The sequence below is a fragment of the Lepisma saccharinum genome, chromosome 27, assembly GCF_977018435.1.
Source record: "Lepisma saccharinum chromosome 27, izLepSacc3.1, whole genome shotgun sequence".
In the NCBI taxonomy this organism is placed as follows: domain Eukaryota; kingdom Metazoa; phylum Arthropoda; class Insecta; order Zygentoma; family Lepismatidae; genus Lepisma; species Lepisma saccharinum.
Genome location: NC_139255.1, coordinates 17,334,441 through 17,348,396, shown reverse-complemented (window position 1 = coordinate 17,348,396; position 13,956 = coordinate 17,334,441). Strand labels below are relative to the sequence as shown.

Sequence of the window (13,956 nt, the reverse complement as noted above, 5' to 3'; positions counted from 1 at the left end):
GACCTCAGGAGCAAATAAGAGTAATATTTGTGATTTTCCAAACGTTAACAGTTATTTAGCAAATAATCATGGATGCTATTTTCATGGGATGGAGAACTTTTTGATTCTGTCCCCCCAAAGTTAAGCCCTAAGTTTGAGTATGCCCCTCCAAGTTCGGTCTCAAGGCTCATTGACATACTAATGAGAATATGAATTGTAGCTTTCCTGCCAACGTGATTCAAACACATGTTCTCAGGTTACCAGCCAGGTTAAATCGGTATTAGCTTTCAATGTTTCAAGCGTAAAAATGGAGACCAGTGTAGGGTTATATATGACTTTGATGGGGCGGATCTTGGACACTTGTCTTCCTATTGGCTCTCTCTGGATCCTGGTGTTCTCATTAGCTGGTGTCGTGTTCTATACGGAGGAGTTGGTTCCAGGCGTGACTGAGCTGGAGTCCCACGTCCCTGTTAAGATTGGTGCTTTCCCGTGAAATGGCTATGGCTTCCTTTACACATTGGTCCCAGTAACCGGCACATTTGGCTATTATTTTGGTGCCAGAAATTAAAATTCTGTGTCCCTCGGTGATGTTGTGTTCCATAAGTCCTCACTTTTCTGGTTAGAATAACCTGACATTGCGCTGATGTTCATTGCGTCACTGTTCAATGGTACATCCTGTCTGACCTATATATGGTGTCAACATAGGGTATACTCCTGGAAAGCAGAGTTCCAGGTCATGGAATGGAGTAGAGCCTTGGGTTTTCAGTGGCAGCCTGTGAATGGTCTTCAGCCCGTGCCTGGCTATAATTCTGTTCAACTTCCCAGATGTGTGTCTGTTACAGTGGGGTGTTCCTGTCCTGTGTTGCTACTGGTAGAGGACCTGTGAGATGCAGAATCGGTCCATGTAAGGGCCTCGTCCTCATGTTCGGATTCTCTGGGTTGTGAAGAATCAGATCTTCTCAGGGCCACACTGTTATCCGTGCTTGGACTCTGTTCAGATGAAACTGCCTTGCTGATCGCTCTGTTGATATCTCTGATGTGGTATCCATTCTGCTGTAGCATGGTTCTGAGATGAGTGAATTCTGATTGCAGATTTTCCTGGTTCGAAATGGTTATTGCCCTGTGGACTAGTGTGTTCAGAACAGGGAAACGCTTTGCTTTGTGATAGAAGCTATTGGCATTTAGGTACAGGTTGGTGTGGCTGGGTTTCCTATACACACTATGTCCGAGGGTACCACCTGCTTTGCAGGAGATTACTAATAAGCCTTAGATGCCTAGAGCATATAAGATCACAATACATCACGTTGAATTCAGAAGTTGGTGACCTCGGAAAATGACCTTCAAATCATAGGGAAATTTTTAAAAAAATGCTCGAATAACTTGTAAAGATATTCTCAATACTAAAATGGCAAAAGTGCCATGTACTTGTGGAAGTACTAGAATAATTCAACATTACCAGATATTTGGTGGTTTGAACCACTGTAGCTAAGGATAAAAAGCTACTTTTCTTTTTGCATTTGCCTGCCACCCTAAGTTTTTTCATTTTTTCTCCTACCTCTGCTGTTATCTGTGAGTAGGCACCAAAATGATACTTCTTGATCTTGTTCTGGGACGAAATATCATTCTCCACTGCAGAATTTCAGATGTTCTTTGATGAAAATGCACTGAATGACCGTGTAAGAACAAAATGCCAGTGATCAGAATACTACATTTTAAAAGTAGCTTCGCTACAGCTACAGCTACATTTACCAAAAAGTAGCTCACTACGCTACTCCTGTGCACTACTTGCTACTGTGCTACTTTTGCATGTCAATCAAAATTTCATCAAAAGATGCTGGGAATGTGTGAATGCAGATGGCCACCACTTTGAACAACTCTTATAACACAGGTTAGTATTTGTTATGCAATATAAATATAATTGCCTGTATGCTATGTGCGTAAAAATAAGCCATCTGCAGTCACACACTTTCTCGGCCACCACAAGCCAAACAGAATACACTGTATATACTGTTTGTTTTGGATACCTAGACATCTTGATATTTGTAGCTGAGTATCTGACATTTGGATTTTCCACATACTTCCATTATCCATCGATCAAATTATACAGGTATTTGTATATCTGGATATATCCCATCCAAATCTTAGATGGAAATATTTATTTAATTGTTAAACAATGTATGCTCATAATCATTGATCGGATTACATTGATATATGTCAGTTGGTTATCTGGATATCAGTATTATCCAGATACTAATGAAATAAATTACGTGGATATCTGTAACTGGAATATCAGGATATGTATCATCTCGATTATCCAAAAGCATTATTGTTTACAATCTTTTGACACTGTTGCTGCATGAAACAATTTACCTCAAAAATGCCGAGAAGAAATGTAGCTATAGTGAAAATTTTGGCTACAAGCTACAGCTACAATTTCAAAAATGTAGCGCCACCACGCTACTTCCGACCACTGCAAAATGCATTTAAAAAGGAAAAAAATGTATTGAAAAATGACCAAGAAGCCACAAATGCAAAACGTTTTCTGGATCTAACTGATGATAACTATGTTTTATTTTTAGCATCATATTCAAGGAAATTTAATTCTGTTTTTGAAAGTTCATGGAAGCTTTTGTAACTGGAATGAGTGCTATTTTATGAATAGAGACTTCAATGAGGACAAATTTACTTTGCACAGAGGTGTATTAAAAAATACAATGAAATCCCAATTGTATGTTCTTTGATAAATTTTACCTTTTTCTGTTTTATTGAAGTGAAATCTTATAAAATTTTAATTTACCATTCTCTCACATTATGAGTTCTTTACACACAGCCTCCTGCAAAACATAATGAAGTATCCACTGGATATTCTTGGTTGAAGATATAGATTTTTTTTTTAGAAAATAGAAATTTAAACTGTTAAGCAAACCGGCAGGAAAGTAAGTACTTGTGGGTGTACAATGTCCATAAATTCATTAAGTTTGTGAAAATTGTATTAAATCTGTTTATTTTGTACATCAGAGGAATTAGATTCTACTTGAAAACTTGATAATCACAGATGCTTTACTATTGTGATTCTAACGATATTTTCAGCCGAAATTCGAGTAGACTGATATGATATATTGCAATGATTGATTTGGTGTTTTAAGTCCACTCTATGCACAGTAAGGCTAATCAGGACTGGACTTGCAGTTTAAAGTGGGATCCAAACAACTTGTAGCTCCACCAGGTATTGAGCCCAGAACCCCTTGATTACAAGGCAACAACACTACCGCTGCGACATACGTGAGGCCCCGATATATTGCAATCAATTCCTATGTTTAAACATTTGTAACTATTCAGAATAAATTTAGATTGCTACAATATTCAGGCAGGTATCAGTTCAAACTGATATTGTTTTAGACATTTTTTTCAATGGCAGTGGTGTTAACGAAATGACTAACAATGACTAGAGGCACATATTTTTGGTAAATAAAAAAGCAAAATTTTGGTACAAAAACAGTAGATTTCGGGTTCAAAAGCAGTAAATAAAATAAAATTTCGGTGTTATGGCAGTGAATAATCATATCAAAAGTGCTATACAAAATGACATTTTGGTTTCAAAATTGTGAATATAATCCTAAATTTGATTAAAAAACTGCAGTTATTACACAAAATAAACTTACCCCTTCTAATAACACATATATGTAGTTACCAGAGTATTAAGTTTATTCCTGTGTAAACCGGTCCATTCTTGCTTCTCAAATATTTACAGCAGAATTAATCCATTTTCAGTGAATTGCATAATTCACAGGATACTTCAGGCTTCTGAAATACTCAATAGCCACGTCAAATCTCTTCAAAAACCAGGAAAAAGGATACAGTATGAATTTGGTGAAGGAAGACTTTGGATTTGCTAAAACTATTAAAACTCCCATCCCCCGAAGACAACAAAAAACTTTCTCAATCTAAAAGAACCATTTCACCAAACATAAGTACAAGAAGTTTTGTATTTTTAAATACTTTTGAGAATACGTATTAATCTGAAAAAGTAAGTAATTCACACAATCATAAGTTATAGTTTTCTTGTATGTACGCATTGTTTGCATTGTAGAATTGTTTTCTTGTAGTTTACGGATAATACGGATTCTTTTTGTTTAAAAAATTGCTAACCACTGTTATAACTGTATCTTTAGTCAAAATATAAATCAATGTCTGATGAAGGGAGCGTGTGTTCTCCTGAAACGTCACAACGAAAAGCTGTTTTCTTATGCTTGTAATAACCGTACACTACAAAAAAATAACCATAAGTTATAATTTATCAATTCATATTTTACAATAAATCAACTGCTATGGTCATTATCTTATTTCATTTAACTACATTCACATATTTTTGTTACAGGCAGCTTAACTACCTGTCCTATCTGTGGATCACACACCAGAATCAGACAACAAAATTTTAGTCACATTTCTTGATTTGAACCAGGAACCTTGCAGACATCGAGTTGAAGCTTGACAAATGAGGTTTGTTATGTATAAGGGTTGTTTGATAAATAAGTGGACTGGGTCTGTGGTTTTGTTGTATGTAGAAACAACGAAAAATCGATTGTGTACATTGATACACTTGTCTATTGCATATGTTACATGCACATTGTTAGTCATCTGTTTTATTTGCACGTAGACGTTCGACCCTAAAACATGAATGAGTGCAGGGATGGATTCCTCCAGATATAAGCAACAGTATGTGATTCCGTTCCTGTGTGCTGAAGGTGTGCAGCCAATAGATTGTTCGCCGGTTAAATGCGGTGTACGGGTACGAAGCTTTACAGTGTACGGCAGTGTTTAAATGGTACAAGGAATTCCAAGGAGGGAGAACAAGCTGTATAGCAGACCGTTGCGCATATCTGGAGGAATCCATCCCTGCACAAATTTACATTTGAGAGTTGAACGTTTACCTGCAAATAAAATAGATGACTAACAATGTGCATGTAACATGTGCAATAGGCAAGTGTAGCAATGCACACAATCGATTTTTCCTTATTTCATACAAGGAAACCACAGGCCCAGTCCACTTTTTAATCAAACAACCCTTATATGTGACTTCAGAAAAGGCATTGAAACATCCAGGGGAAGAAAAAGATGTCACAATATGCACACCATAATAGTTGAATTGGTAACTAAAATAATTAACTGTTTCTATGGGAATGAAACAAGGAAACAACATGGTGTCACTGCTTCTATATATTGGTTGAGAATTTGAGTAGACATTTTCTGGTTTTCATCGTTTGGTAAAAAAAAATCTCATATGTCACAACAACAAAATATAATCAAATATTCTTAAAAATGGGTTTCAAGTGTGTGTTGCAATACATTTCTCACATTTACATATTCAGAAATAATTTTGCGTACCTAAGATTACAGATTTTTCATAGATAGAATCTACTCAGTCGAACAGAATAAGTATTTTATTGTACAGTGGTTATTGTAGGCATAACCACTTTGCATGCGTAGGTAAATGCATCAAATGGCTTTAGTTGGAGAACTACCAATATTATACTCAAAACACTATTTTCACCATTTTTAAATATAACCATAGAACAGATTACATTTTCTACAAGGAACAAGTTTATGAAATTTCCATGAAACACACAAAGTAAATAGAAATTAAGTTATTTAACTATCTACATTAAAGGTGAAAAAGTGAACTTTACCACTAAAAAGAATGAGCAGCGCAATACACTCTTATTCTACTTCCAAAAATTGTACTTATCTACTAGGAAAGTTAAAGAACTGAATTACTTTGAAATATTCACTCACGTCTCTTCCAGTCACACATGATACTGCTGCTGTAAAACTACAATTTAATGTAATGAGTTTTTCACTTTGATATGAAATAGCACACGACTGGCAGTGTTTTAGTCACATTTTAAATAAAGCAAGTATATCAATTGTTATTACTTTTAATAATTTATTACAGACTGAAAACAATATTAGAGCCAAAATGTGCTAAAAGCAATATGTATTATGCTATCCTCACTACATTCTTGCATATTATGCTGTCTGTACTATCCTCTAGTCACAAAGCTAATTTTGAATTATGTTTTGTTTGTCTTATGGCAAATTACTCCCTCCATCAATGTTTATAAAATTCCATGCATAACTCTACTCTTTTGTTTTCTTAATTTGATACGCAAATGCCTCATATTTTACACATTTAGTAGAGCTTCATATTGCACTTTTGGTTTAAATAGAACTCCTTTCACTATAATTCAGTTCACAAATAATCTTTACAATACACAATATCTCACCTGTACATTCCAAACATCAAGCACTCACTCTGGCTTAAGGCACAATGCCTACTACAGCAAAATGGCCAGCACACAAGATCTTCACAACTTGGTCTAACATGGACAGTAACTGAGATATACACCTTAATCCTAAAATACTAAATGCAAATTTCTTAACCTGCTTCTCGTACCTTCTGTTTCAATATATAACTACTCTATGTTCAGCTCTGCAGTAGCACCATTTCCCCCTTCAAAAATCCAACTCGTTTTCTTCTCCAAAAGAGAGAGCACATTATGCACTACATAATGAATACTTAAATGGTATCAAAAATAGAGTCGAACATGGAAAAACAAGATCAACGTACCATGAAACATGTTTGGTTTATGCATTTGTGATAATCATAAGAACAAAAATGTCCAAACAGTAGGAAAAAAAAGCAACAAAAACTTTATCACACTTTGTTTAACATGGCAGGCATTTATCAGGCAGTTTGCTATCTGTTTAACTAGGGTTATTAGTACATTCACCTGAGATCTTACTATTTGCAAGTGGTAATCTCCAAGGGCAATCGTCAGATAATCATACCATACATGCAGTGAGCAATATCAAAAAACAAAAAACTACACATTTACTTCTGAACACAAGAGAAGTGTAATCCATACAATACTTCAGTCTGTTATATTTGGTACATTTCAATCAACAGTACTACATCTTATGTAACTACACTTATATTATGCATTAAATAAAAAGGCAAAAGGCAGTGTTGTTTACTTCACGATGAGAAAAAAAAAGACTAGAGCATGAACTTACTAATTTCTTATATGCTATTCATAAAAGCACTACTGCTGTAAATTTAGGAGTTGAACAATAATAAAAGAACACATTTACAGTATGTACACGTTAAAAGTTATTGTGGAATGACATTTTTTTAAAGTTCATTTCTTACTTTTTCACTCTTCCTGAGTTGTGGGTTTCAAATCCACACAAAAGGCAACTGAACCGTCTCAAGTTTTCACTCCTGGAGAAATCCCACACCATACACGCACAAAACCTCAAAATGCTGAATCCAGATATGTATGGACAAATGTGTCTATAGATACTGTACTATGGATATCCTCTCTGAAGTTCACTAAGTCTTTTAAATGAATGGAGTGCACTTATGTACTGCTGGCGTCAGCCCCGTGACTTACAATTTTCAAATTTTTCAATTTCCTTTTGCAAATCCTGCAACAAAATTACACAAAAACTTATTTAAAAATATTCACATTTTAGTAATACAGTGCCGTACAAAAGTTCAACATAGAATTTCTCTGCGATAACTTTTTTCAAACTTTATAGATTGAAGTGAAATTGTTATATGTTGGGTAGCAATTGGGTATAATTTCAGTCTATTTACAAAATTATTAAAAATCGTTATTAAATTTTTTCAACGTTACAAAAAAACTCTATCACTGTATCACTGTAATACATAATGTTTTAAGCAACAATCACCAAACCAGTCATTGGTATCAACACACCCTAGTACTTGGTTTCAAAAGCTCTTAGCATCCATCACAGCCTGGTACCTGCATGGCATGGAGTCGATCACCAATTAAGAGTTCGTGCCACATTCTTCCTTCAGTTCGGGAGGCATCTCAAGATCAGCCATCTGGAGAGTTCTACAGTGGACCAATGTACAAGGAGGTATTGTCAAGATGCCCAAGCCTAGCCAGGCATGGGTGATGGATTCCCTGTACGAACGGAGCCTTCTGCATGCTGCCCGAGCCAACCCTCATCTGTCTTCCAGGGACATTACTCAGGAAATAATGGCACCGGAAGTAAAGCCAGTCTGTGGACACTGTGACGAGGCAGCTGAAGATGTTGGATGCCAGACTGTGAAATATTCATTGATCTCTCTCAAGAACAGGAAGGCCAGACTGAAGTGGGGCGAAGGAGCACCTGACGTGGACATGGAATCAGTTGAACAATGTGGACTGATGAGAGCAAGCACCTTCTCTTTGAAATTGCCTGTGGGGAATGGGTACAACATCCCAAAGACAAAAAAAAAAAGACATGCCCCCCCCCCCCCCCCGCCACTCCGAGTACCAACTGCCCACCGATAAGCATGAAAGTGGGAATGTGATTGTCTAAAGGTGCTTCTCTGCACTTGGGGTGGTCCCTCCACTATATCGAGAGCAACATGGACTGGTACATGTACAGGGACATTCTCGTAAATATCATGTTCCCATTCGCTTGTCATCACCTCAGATGCAAACGAGTCGAAACACCAATCAAGGGTCAACCAAGAGTGAATTGACCACAATTACGTGACTCACATGGAGTAGTAAAGGAAGAGTCTGGACTTGAATCCAATCAAGTACAAGTGGGATAAGCTGCAGCGACACCTCAAGCACAATTCAGCCAAAAATGCCTACGAAAAGTTTGTTCCGCTGAAGGAAGAATGGGGCAAGATCCCTCAGTCAGTAATCGACACATTGATCAACTCCACAGGCTGTGATTGATGTTAAGGGCGTTGAAACCAAGTACTGGAGTGGATTGATACAGGTGACTAGTTTGGCGATTGTTGCTCAAAACATTCATGTATTATGGTGATAAAAAAGAAAGTGTCATTTCTTGGCAGGTTAAAAAAATGAACCAAGATTTTTAATAATTTTGTAAACAGTCTGAACTGTTCTACCACCTGCTGATATGGTGCCTTGGTGCCCAAAATGTAAACATTTCACTTGAATCTATGAAGTTTGAAAAAAGTTATCACAGAAAAATGCAATGTTGATAAACGGCACTTTACATAATGTTTCTCTTCATATTATATGTTCTAAGTTTCATATACCATTTGTTAAAATCATTGGCTACACTAAAACACAATCAAATCCACCTTAAATCAGCAAGCACACATTCTGAACAGAAATGTTTGTAGCAGCCTGACACTTTGAGTAATAGTCCAGATTTTCATTTGTGTGAAATCTTTCAAGATGACTTCAAATCTATCGTAACTCAACTCTGGAAAATACACTTGGTGTAGTGTATGCACGGATGACATGTTTGTAATTATGAATGTTTTAGGAATTACTAACAGGATGTATGAGTTTTTACTTTCAATTCACATTTTGCACAGATAGGCTAATCAGACGGGACCTACAGTTCAAAGGGGGATCCGAATCACCATGTGCTTCCATCGGGTATCAAATCAACAACTCATTGATTAGTTACCAGAGTATTAAGTTTAATCCTGTAAAAACGGGTTCATTTTTGTTTCTCAAATATTTACAGCAGAATTAATAATTTTTCATGAATTGCATAACTCACAGGATAATTCAAACTTCAGAAGGTGTTGTGTTGGCAAATACACTAAATTTCATGTTTAAGACTATTTCGCATTTTGCAGTTCATTTTGCATCATTTCGTGACAAAACAGGGTAGGAAAATGCACCTCACACCTTTCACAAACATGAAAAATTAAAATTACAATGTGTAATTTCACATTTTTTGTTATTGTCAAAAACGAAATATGCATGCCTCTAGGAATTGTTAACGAATTTTCTGAAATTGTATTATTTTCTTTTTCACAAGATTTTACTCCATTACACCTCTTGAAAAAGGTTAATGTGAAACAAATTGAAACAATACGCAAAATATTTCATTGCTAAAAAAAAAAAACAACAAAAATTAAAAGTACTTACACTGGTCAGCTTCACTCTGTCCCATGTTTTGCTGTACCTCGTGATACATCTGTTGAGAGAAATGTATAACTCCACAAGGACATCAACCGGGCAGTTGTTTGTAAGCTTCACAGTACGAAACAGAAGTTGGCAAAGGTCTTGTCGATTTACAATAACCTCCTTTGGCTTCTCTGCAACTACTTTTTCTTTAAGAAAGAACAAGTCAAATTAATAAATCATAAGCAGTACTATTTATTAAAAGTGCACTGATTTCAATAAAATAATTGAAAGCATAACATTAAGAGAAACTGTAATAAGTGTAAGTGTAACATGCTGATGTAACACTTCCATAAAAACATAAGACTTTTGAGTTGACTGGATGTACAGTTTAAAGTGGGATCTGAGCTACAGCCTCGTGTGAATTAATTGGAACACGACAATAACTACACATTTTATGTTTATTTTTGTACCTATGTACTTATTCATCAATTATACCATTCAAAAGAAATAAATTGCATATCTGTAATCTTTCTTAATAGCTAATATGTTCTTCTTTCTGTTTTATAATTTGTATTACGTGATTTGGCATAGATTTTTCAAATAGCCCATATGTTTTCTATAGGATTAATGTCAAAGGAGTTCCCTGGCCACTTTAGAATACGAATATTGTTATCGTTGAAAAATTTCATGACTTCTGGATTTTTGTTTTAATTGCGGAATGGAGCCAAACCTTGCTGAAAAATTCTGTCACCATCCAAAAACCTCTTCTGTAGATTTGGAACAACTCTCCTTTCCAGTATTTTGATGTACTGACCATTTTTTTTATCATGCTAATGACAGGTATTAAGGGCTCCAATCCTTCATGGGTGAAACATCTCCTTCACAGGGTATTTTGGGGACTGTTGCAAATGTACAGAAGTTGTTGGCTCATTCTTAGCTCAGTGCACATGTTGAACCTTCAGCCACTGCACTTCACAGTGGCTCTCATCAGCAAAATAACTTTCTACCAAATTTTCTATTGTACAATCTCAAGGAGATTTTGCTCGCAATAGATGTCTTGTATGCAATTATCTTGTTAGAAGGTGCTTGTGTGGAGCATGTGGGCATTCCTTCAAGCTGCTAGAAGGCCACGATGAACACCTCAAGAAGGTCTTCCCTATCCTCCAAATCATGAGCCAAGTCAATAGCAGTGATCCTGGGGTTTAATTTGCATTCTCCGAGGAGAAAGTGGTCATATGTTGGCATACTTTTTCTTTCCTGGCACAGTTTCCCATTTCTCTTGGGTAAAATGGAGCCAGTCAGTTTGTGCCACTGAATAATTCTATCTGCACTGTCTACACCAACATAAAAATTTAGTACACATCTCTCTTTGTGCCATAGAAGTATATGATAATGATAGTATCACACTTAACTTTCTGGGAGTCGTATCGATTGAAGAAAGATATTATAAATCTCACATGCAAATCTCAACATTAACCTTTTGGGTTCCAAGTATCTCGATCAAAATACCCAAATGTAAGCCTCACGGTCCCAAGTATCTCGATCGAGATACCCTGTGTCAAGGTCGTAGTTTTACGTTATAACTTTTCTATTTTTGGCTAGAATTTTGAAGCTTGAATCAGTGACCATTCCTTTTGGGGCTACAACTCAAGTTACATTGGTCATATGATAATGCAAATATTTTTGCGTTCCCTACATGTCAGCGATCATTTCCATGTGCATGTCGACACTGTCATGTACTTTTTTCTTGGGGGGACGGTGGGGAACCAAATTTTTTTCTTCAGAATTTTGGAATTTTGAGAGTTAGCCCCCTCCCCCCGCCACATATATGCCGAATTTGCATAGATTTCATATAGTCTGAATCTCTGGTTCATTCTGCGTACAGCGGTATATCACTCATCTCTCTAGGGCAATTAGTCTCCGATCTACACTCATTTAATTGAAACTCTGCATTTTGCTCAAAATCGGCTCGGGACCGATAGGCTTACTTGTGAAAATGGCCTCGGGACTCAAAAGGTTAAACTCATGCATGTTTAAAGTTAAACAATCATCAGACAGAGCAGATAGGTACAATTAAATCAATGAGTGAACAATGTACAAACTATCAAATAATGCAAAGGAAGCAAAGGGATCCAAGAATTAGTAATAAGAAGTAATGTATAGCATGCTCTTGCCAACCATCGAGAAAATGACAATAAAAATATCTTGTTCCGATTAATTCGCACGGGACTGTACCATGTGCCTCAATATAAAAACATCGAGTACTCTTAAACATTATACTTCTTACTTGTGACAATGCTTCGTTATTCACATGACTACAGAGGTAATGTCCACATATTATACCTTGTTGTACTGTACTTCTTAGCATCCTGCAACATGGCCGTGCGTCTAAGGTGACATGCTTTAGGCTCCGGCTACAGGATGCGTGCAGCTTCGGGTCTCCTGGGGCAAGACTACCAACTTTTCTCCTGAGATTTCAGCCTGTGTATGGTACCGGTGGCCACCCAGCAGGGTGAGGAAATTGGGGAGGTACGAATGAGTAGCGTAACCCAATAACGGAAACCTATAACAATGACTGCAGGTTTGTCATGCTGACCACATGTCACACCGTAACTGGTAGGATGATCTCTCACCTTGGCAGTTGGTAGGTAGGCCTGGCCCTCACGGGTTGCTACCTTATTATTATTTTGTACTTCTGAGCATATTCTCTTTATGTTTGTATATAAATATAATACACCTAGTGTGTATCCAGAAATGAATTTACAAAACACTGCATTTTTTGTTAGACTTGAACTTCAGATGACTGAGCATTGAAACAGTACGATTTCACATGATCTCCTGTTCACATCTCTAAAATCAAGAACATTTTCATTGTTCTACAGAATGCACTTCTGTGTTCTCCTATATGTAAATTCAAGATCTCAAATTACCTTTTACAATGTTACATTTTCCCTAGCAAACCATCCGTTGCTGAAAGTTTTCTTCTAAATTTGGTGTACTTGAGTTGAGAAAATACATCCTTTGGATTGCATTGACTTTCAAAAGTGCAGAAAAGCACAAAATTTTACAAGAAAGTGAAAAGAGAGCAAGGTGTAAGAAATTACACATTGAAGCAATGAAGGTACCGAATGTCCAGGGTGGCATAAATAAAAGGGCAGTAGGTAGTTATATCCCGGGCTTGTGTTCTGTAACAATAGTTTGTTAAAATAAGCAGTGATCTGTAATTCACCATCTTTAACCTTTAGCCACCCTTGCTTCCAGAGCCGATTTTCAGCAAAATGCAGTTTTATAAAAATGACTGTAGATCGGACGCTAATTGCCGTAGACAGACATATTATATATCGTTTTACTCGGAATGAACCATAGATTCAGGCTATATAAAATTTATGCACATTCGGCGTATATATGGAGGGAGGGGGGAGGAAACTGAAAATTACAAAACTTTTGAAGAAAAAATGCCCCCCCCCACAAAAGTACAAGACATTGTAAAAATACTCATGGAAATAATCGCTGGATTGCACTATTATCATATGATCAATAGAACATGCCTTGTATCCCCAAAACGACATGTCTGTGCTCCACTGACTCAGGTCTCGAATTTCAACAAAATGCATAGTTACTTTCAAACAACTGTAGATTGGACGCTGATTGCCGCAGACAGACATATGATATATTGTTTTACTCGGAATGAACCATAGATTCGAACTATATAAAATTTATAATTTTGAGTGTATATATGGATGTGGGGGGGAACAGAAAAATTCCAAAATCTCAGAAAAAATGCCCCTTCCCCCCCTGGACAACAAAGTACAGGACATTGTCAAAATACACATGGAAATGATCGCTGGCATGTCTTGAACAAGAAAATAATTGCACTATTATGATATGAACAATAGAACACGACTTGTAGCCCCCCCAAACGACATGTCTGTGCGCCACTGACTAAAGCCTCGGATTGCAGAGTTACCTTGAAATGCCTGTATATTGGAGGCTAATTGCCTAGATGGATGAATCAAGTACAGTTATTCGCGGAAGGAACCATAGATTCGGACTA

At 36.7% G+C, this 13,956-nt stretch overlaps 1 protein-coding gene across 2 annotated transcripts in view; it reads right to left on the bottom strand.

Annotated features, from left to right (window-relative positions):
* Nucleotides 1–5,261: 5,261 nt before the first annotated feature.
* LOC145980291 (ATPase family AAA domain-containing protein 2-like) overlaps nt 5,262–13,956 on the bottom strand; it is a 189,775-nt gene continuing 181,080 nt past the window's right edge. For both annotated transcript variants that reach the window (XM_083113305.1, XM_083113306.1), the window contains exons 21-22: nt 9,924–10,108; nt 5,262–7,467 (exon numbers count right to left, since the gene is read on the bottom strand). In XM_083113305.1, coding sequence (XP_082969431.1) covers nt 7,417–7,467; nt 9,924–10,108 — 236 coding nt within the window. In that variant the 3' untranslated portion in view covers nt 5,262–7,416. The remainder of the gene's footprint in view (nt 7,468–9,923; nt 10,109–13,956) is intronic.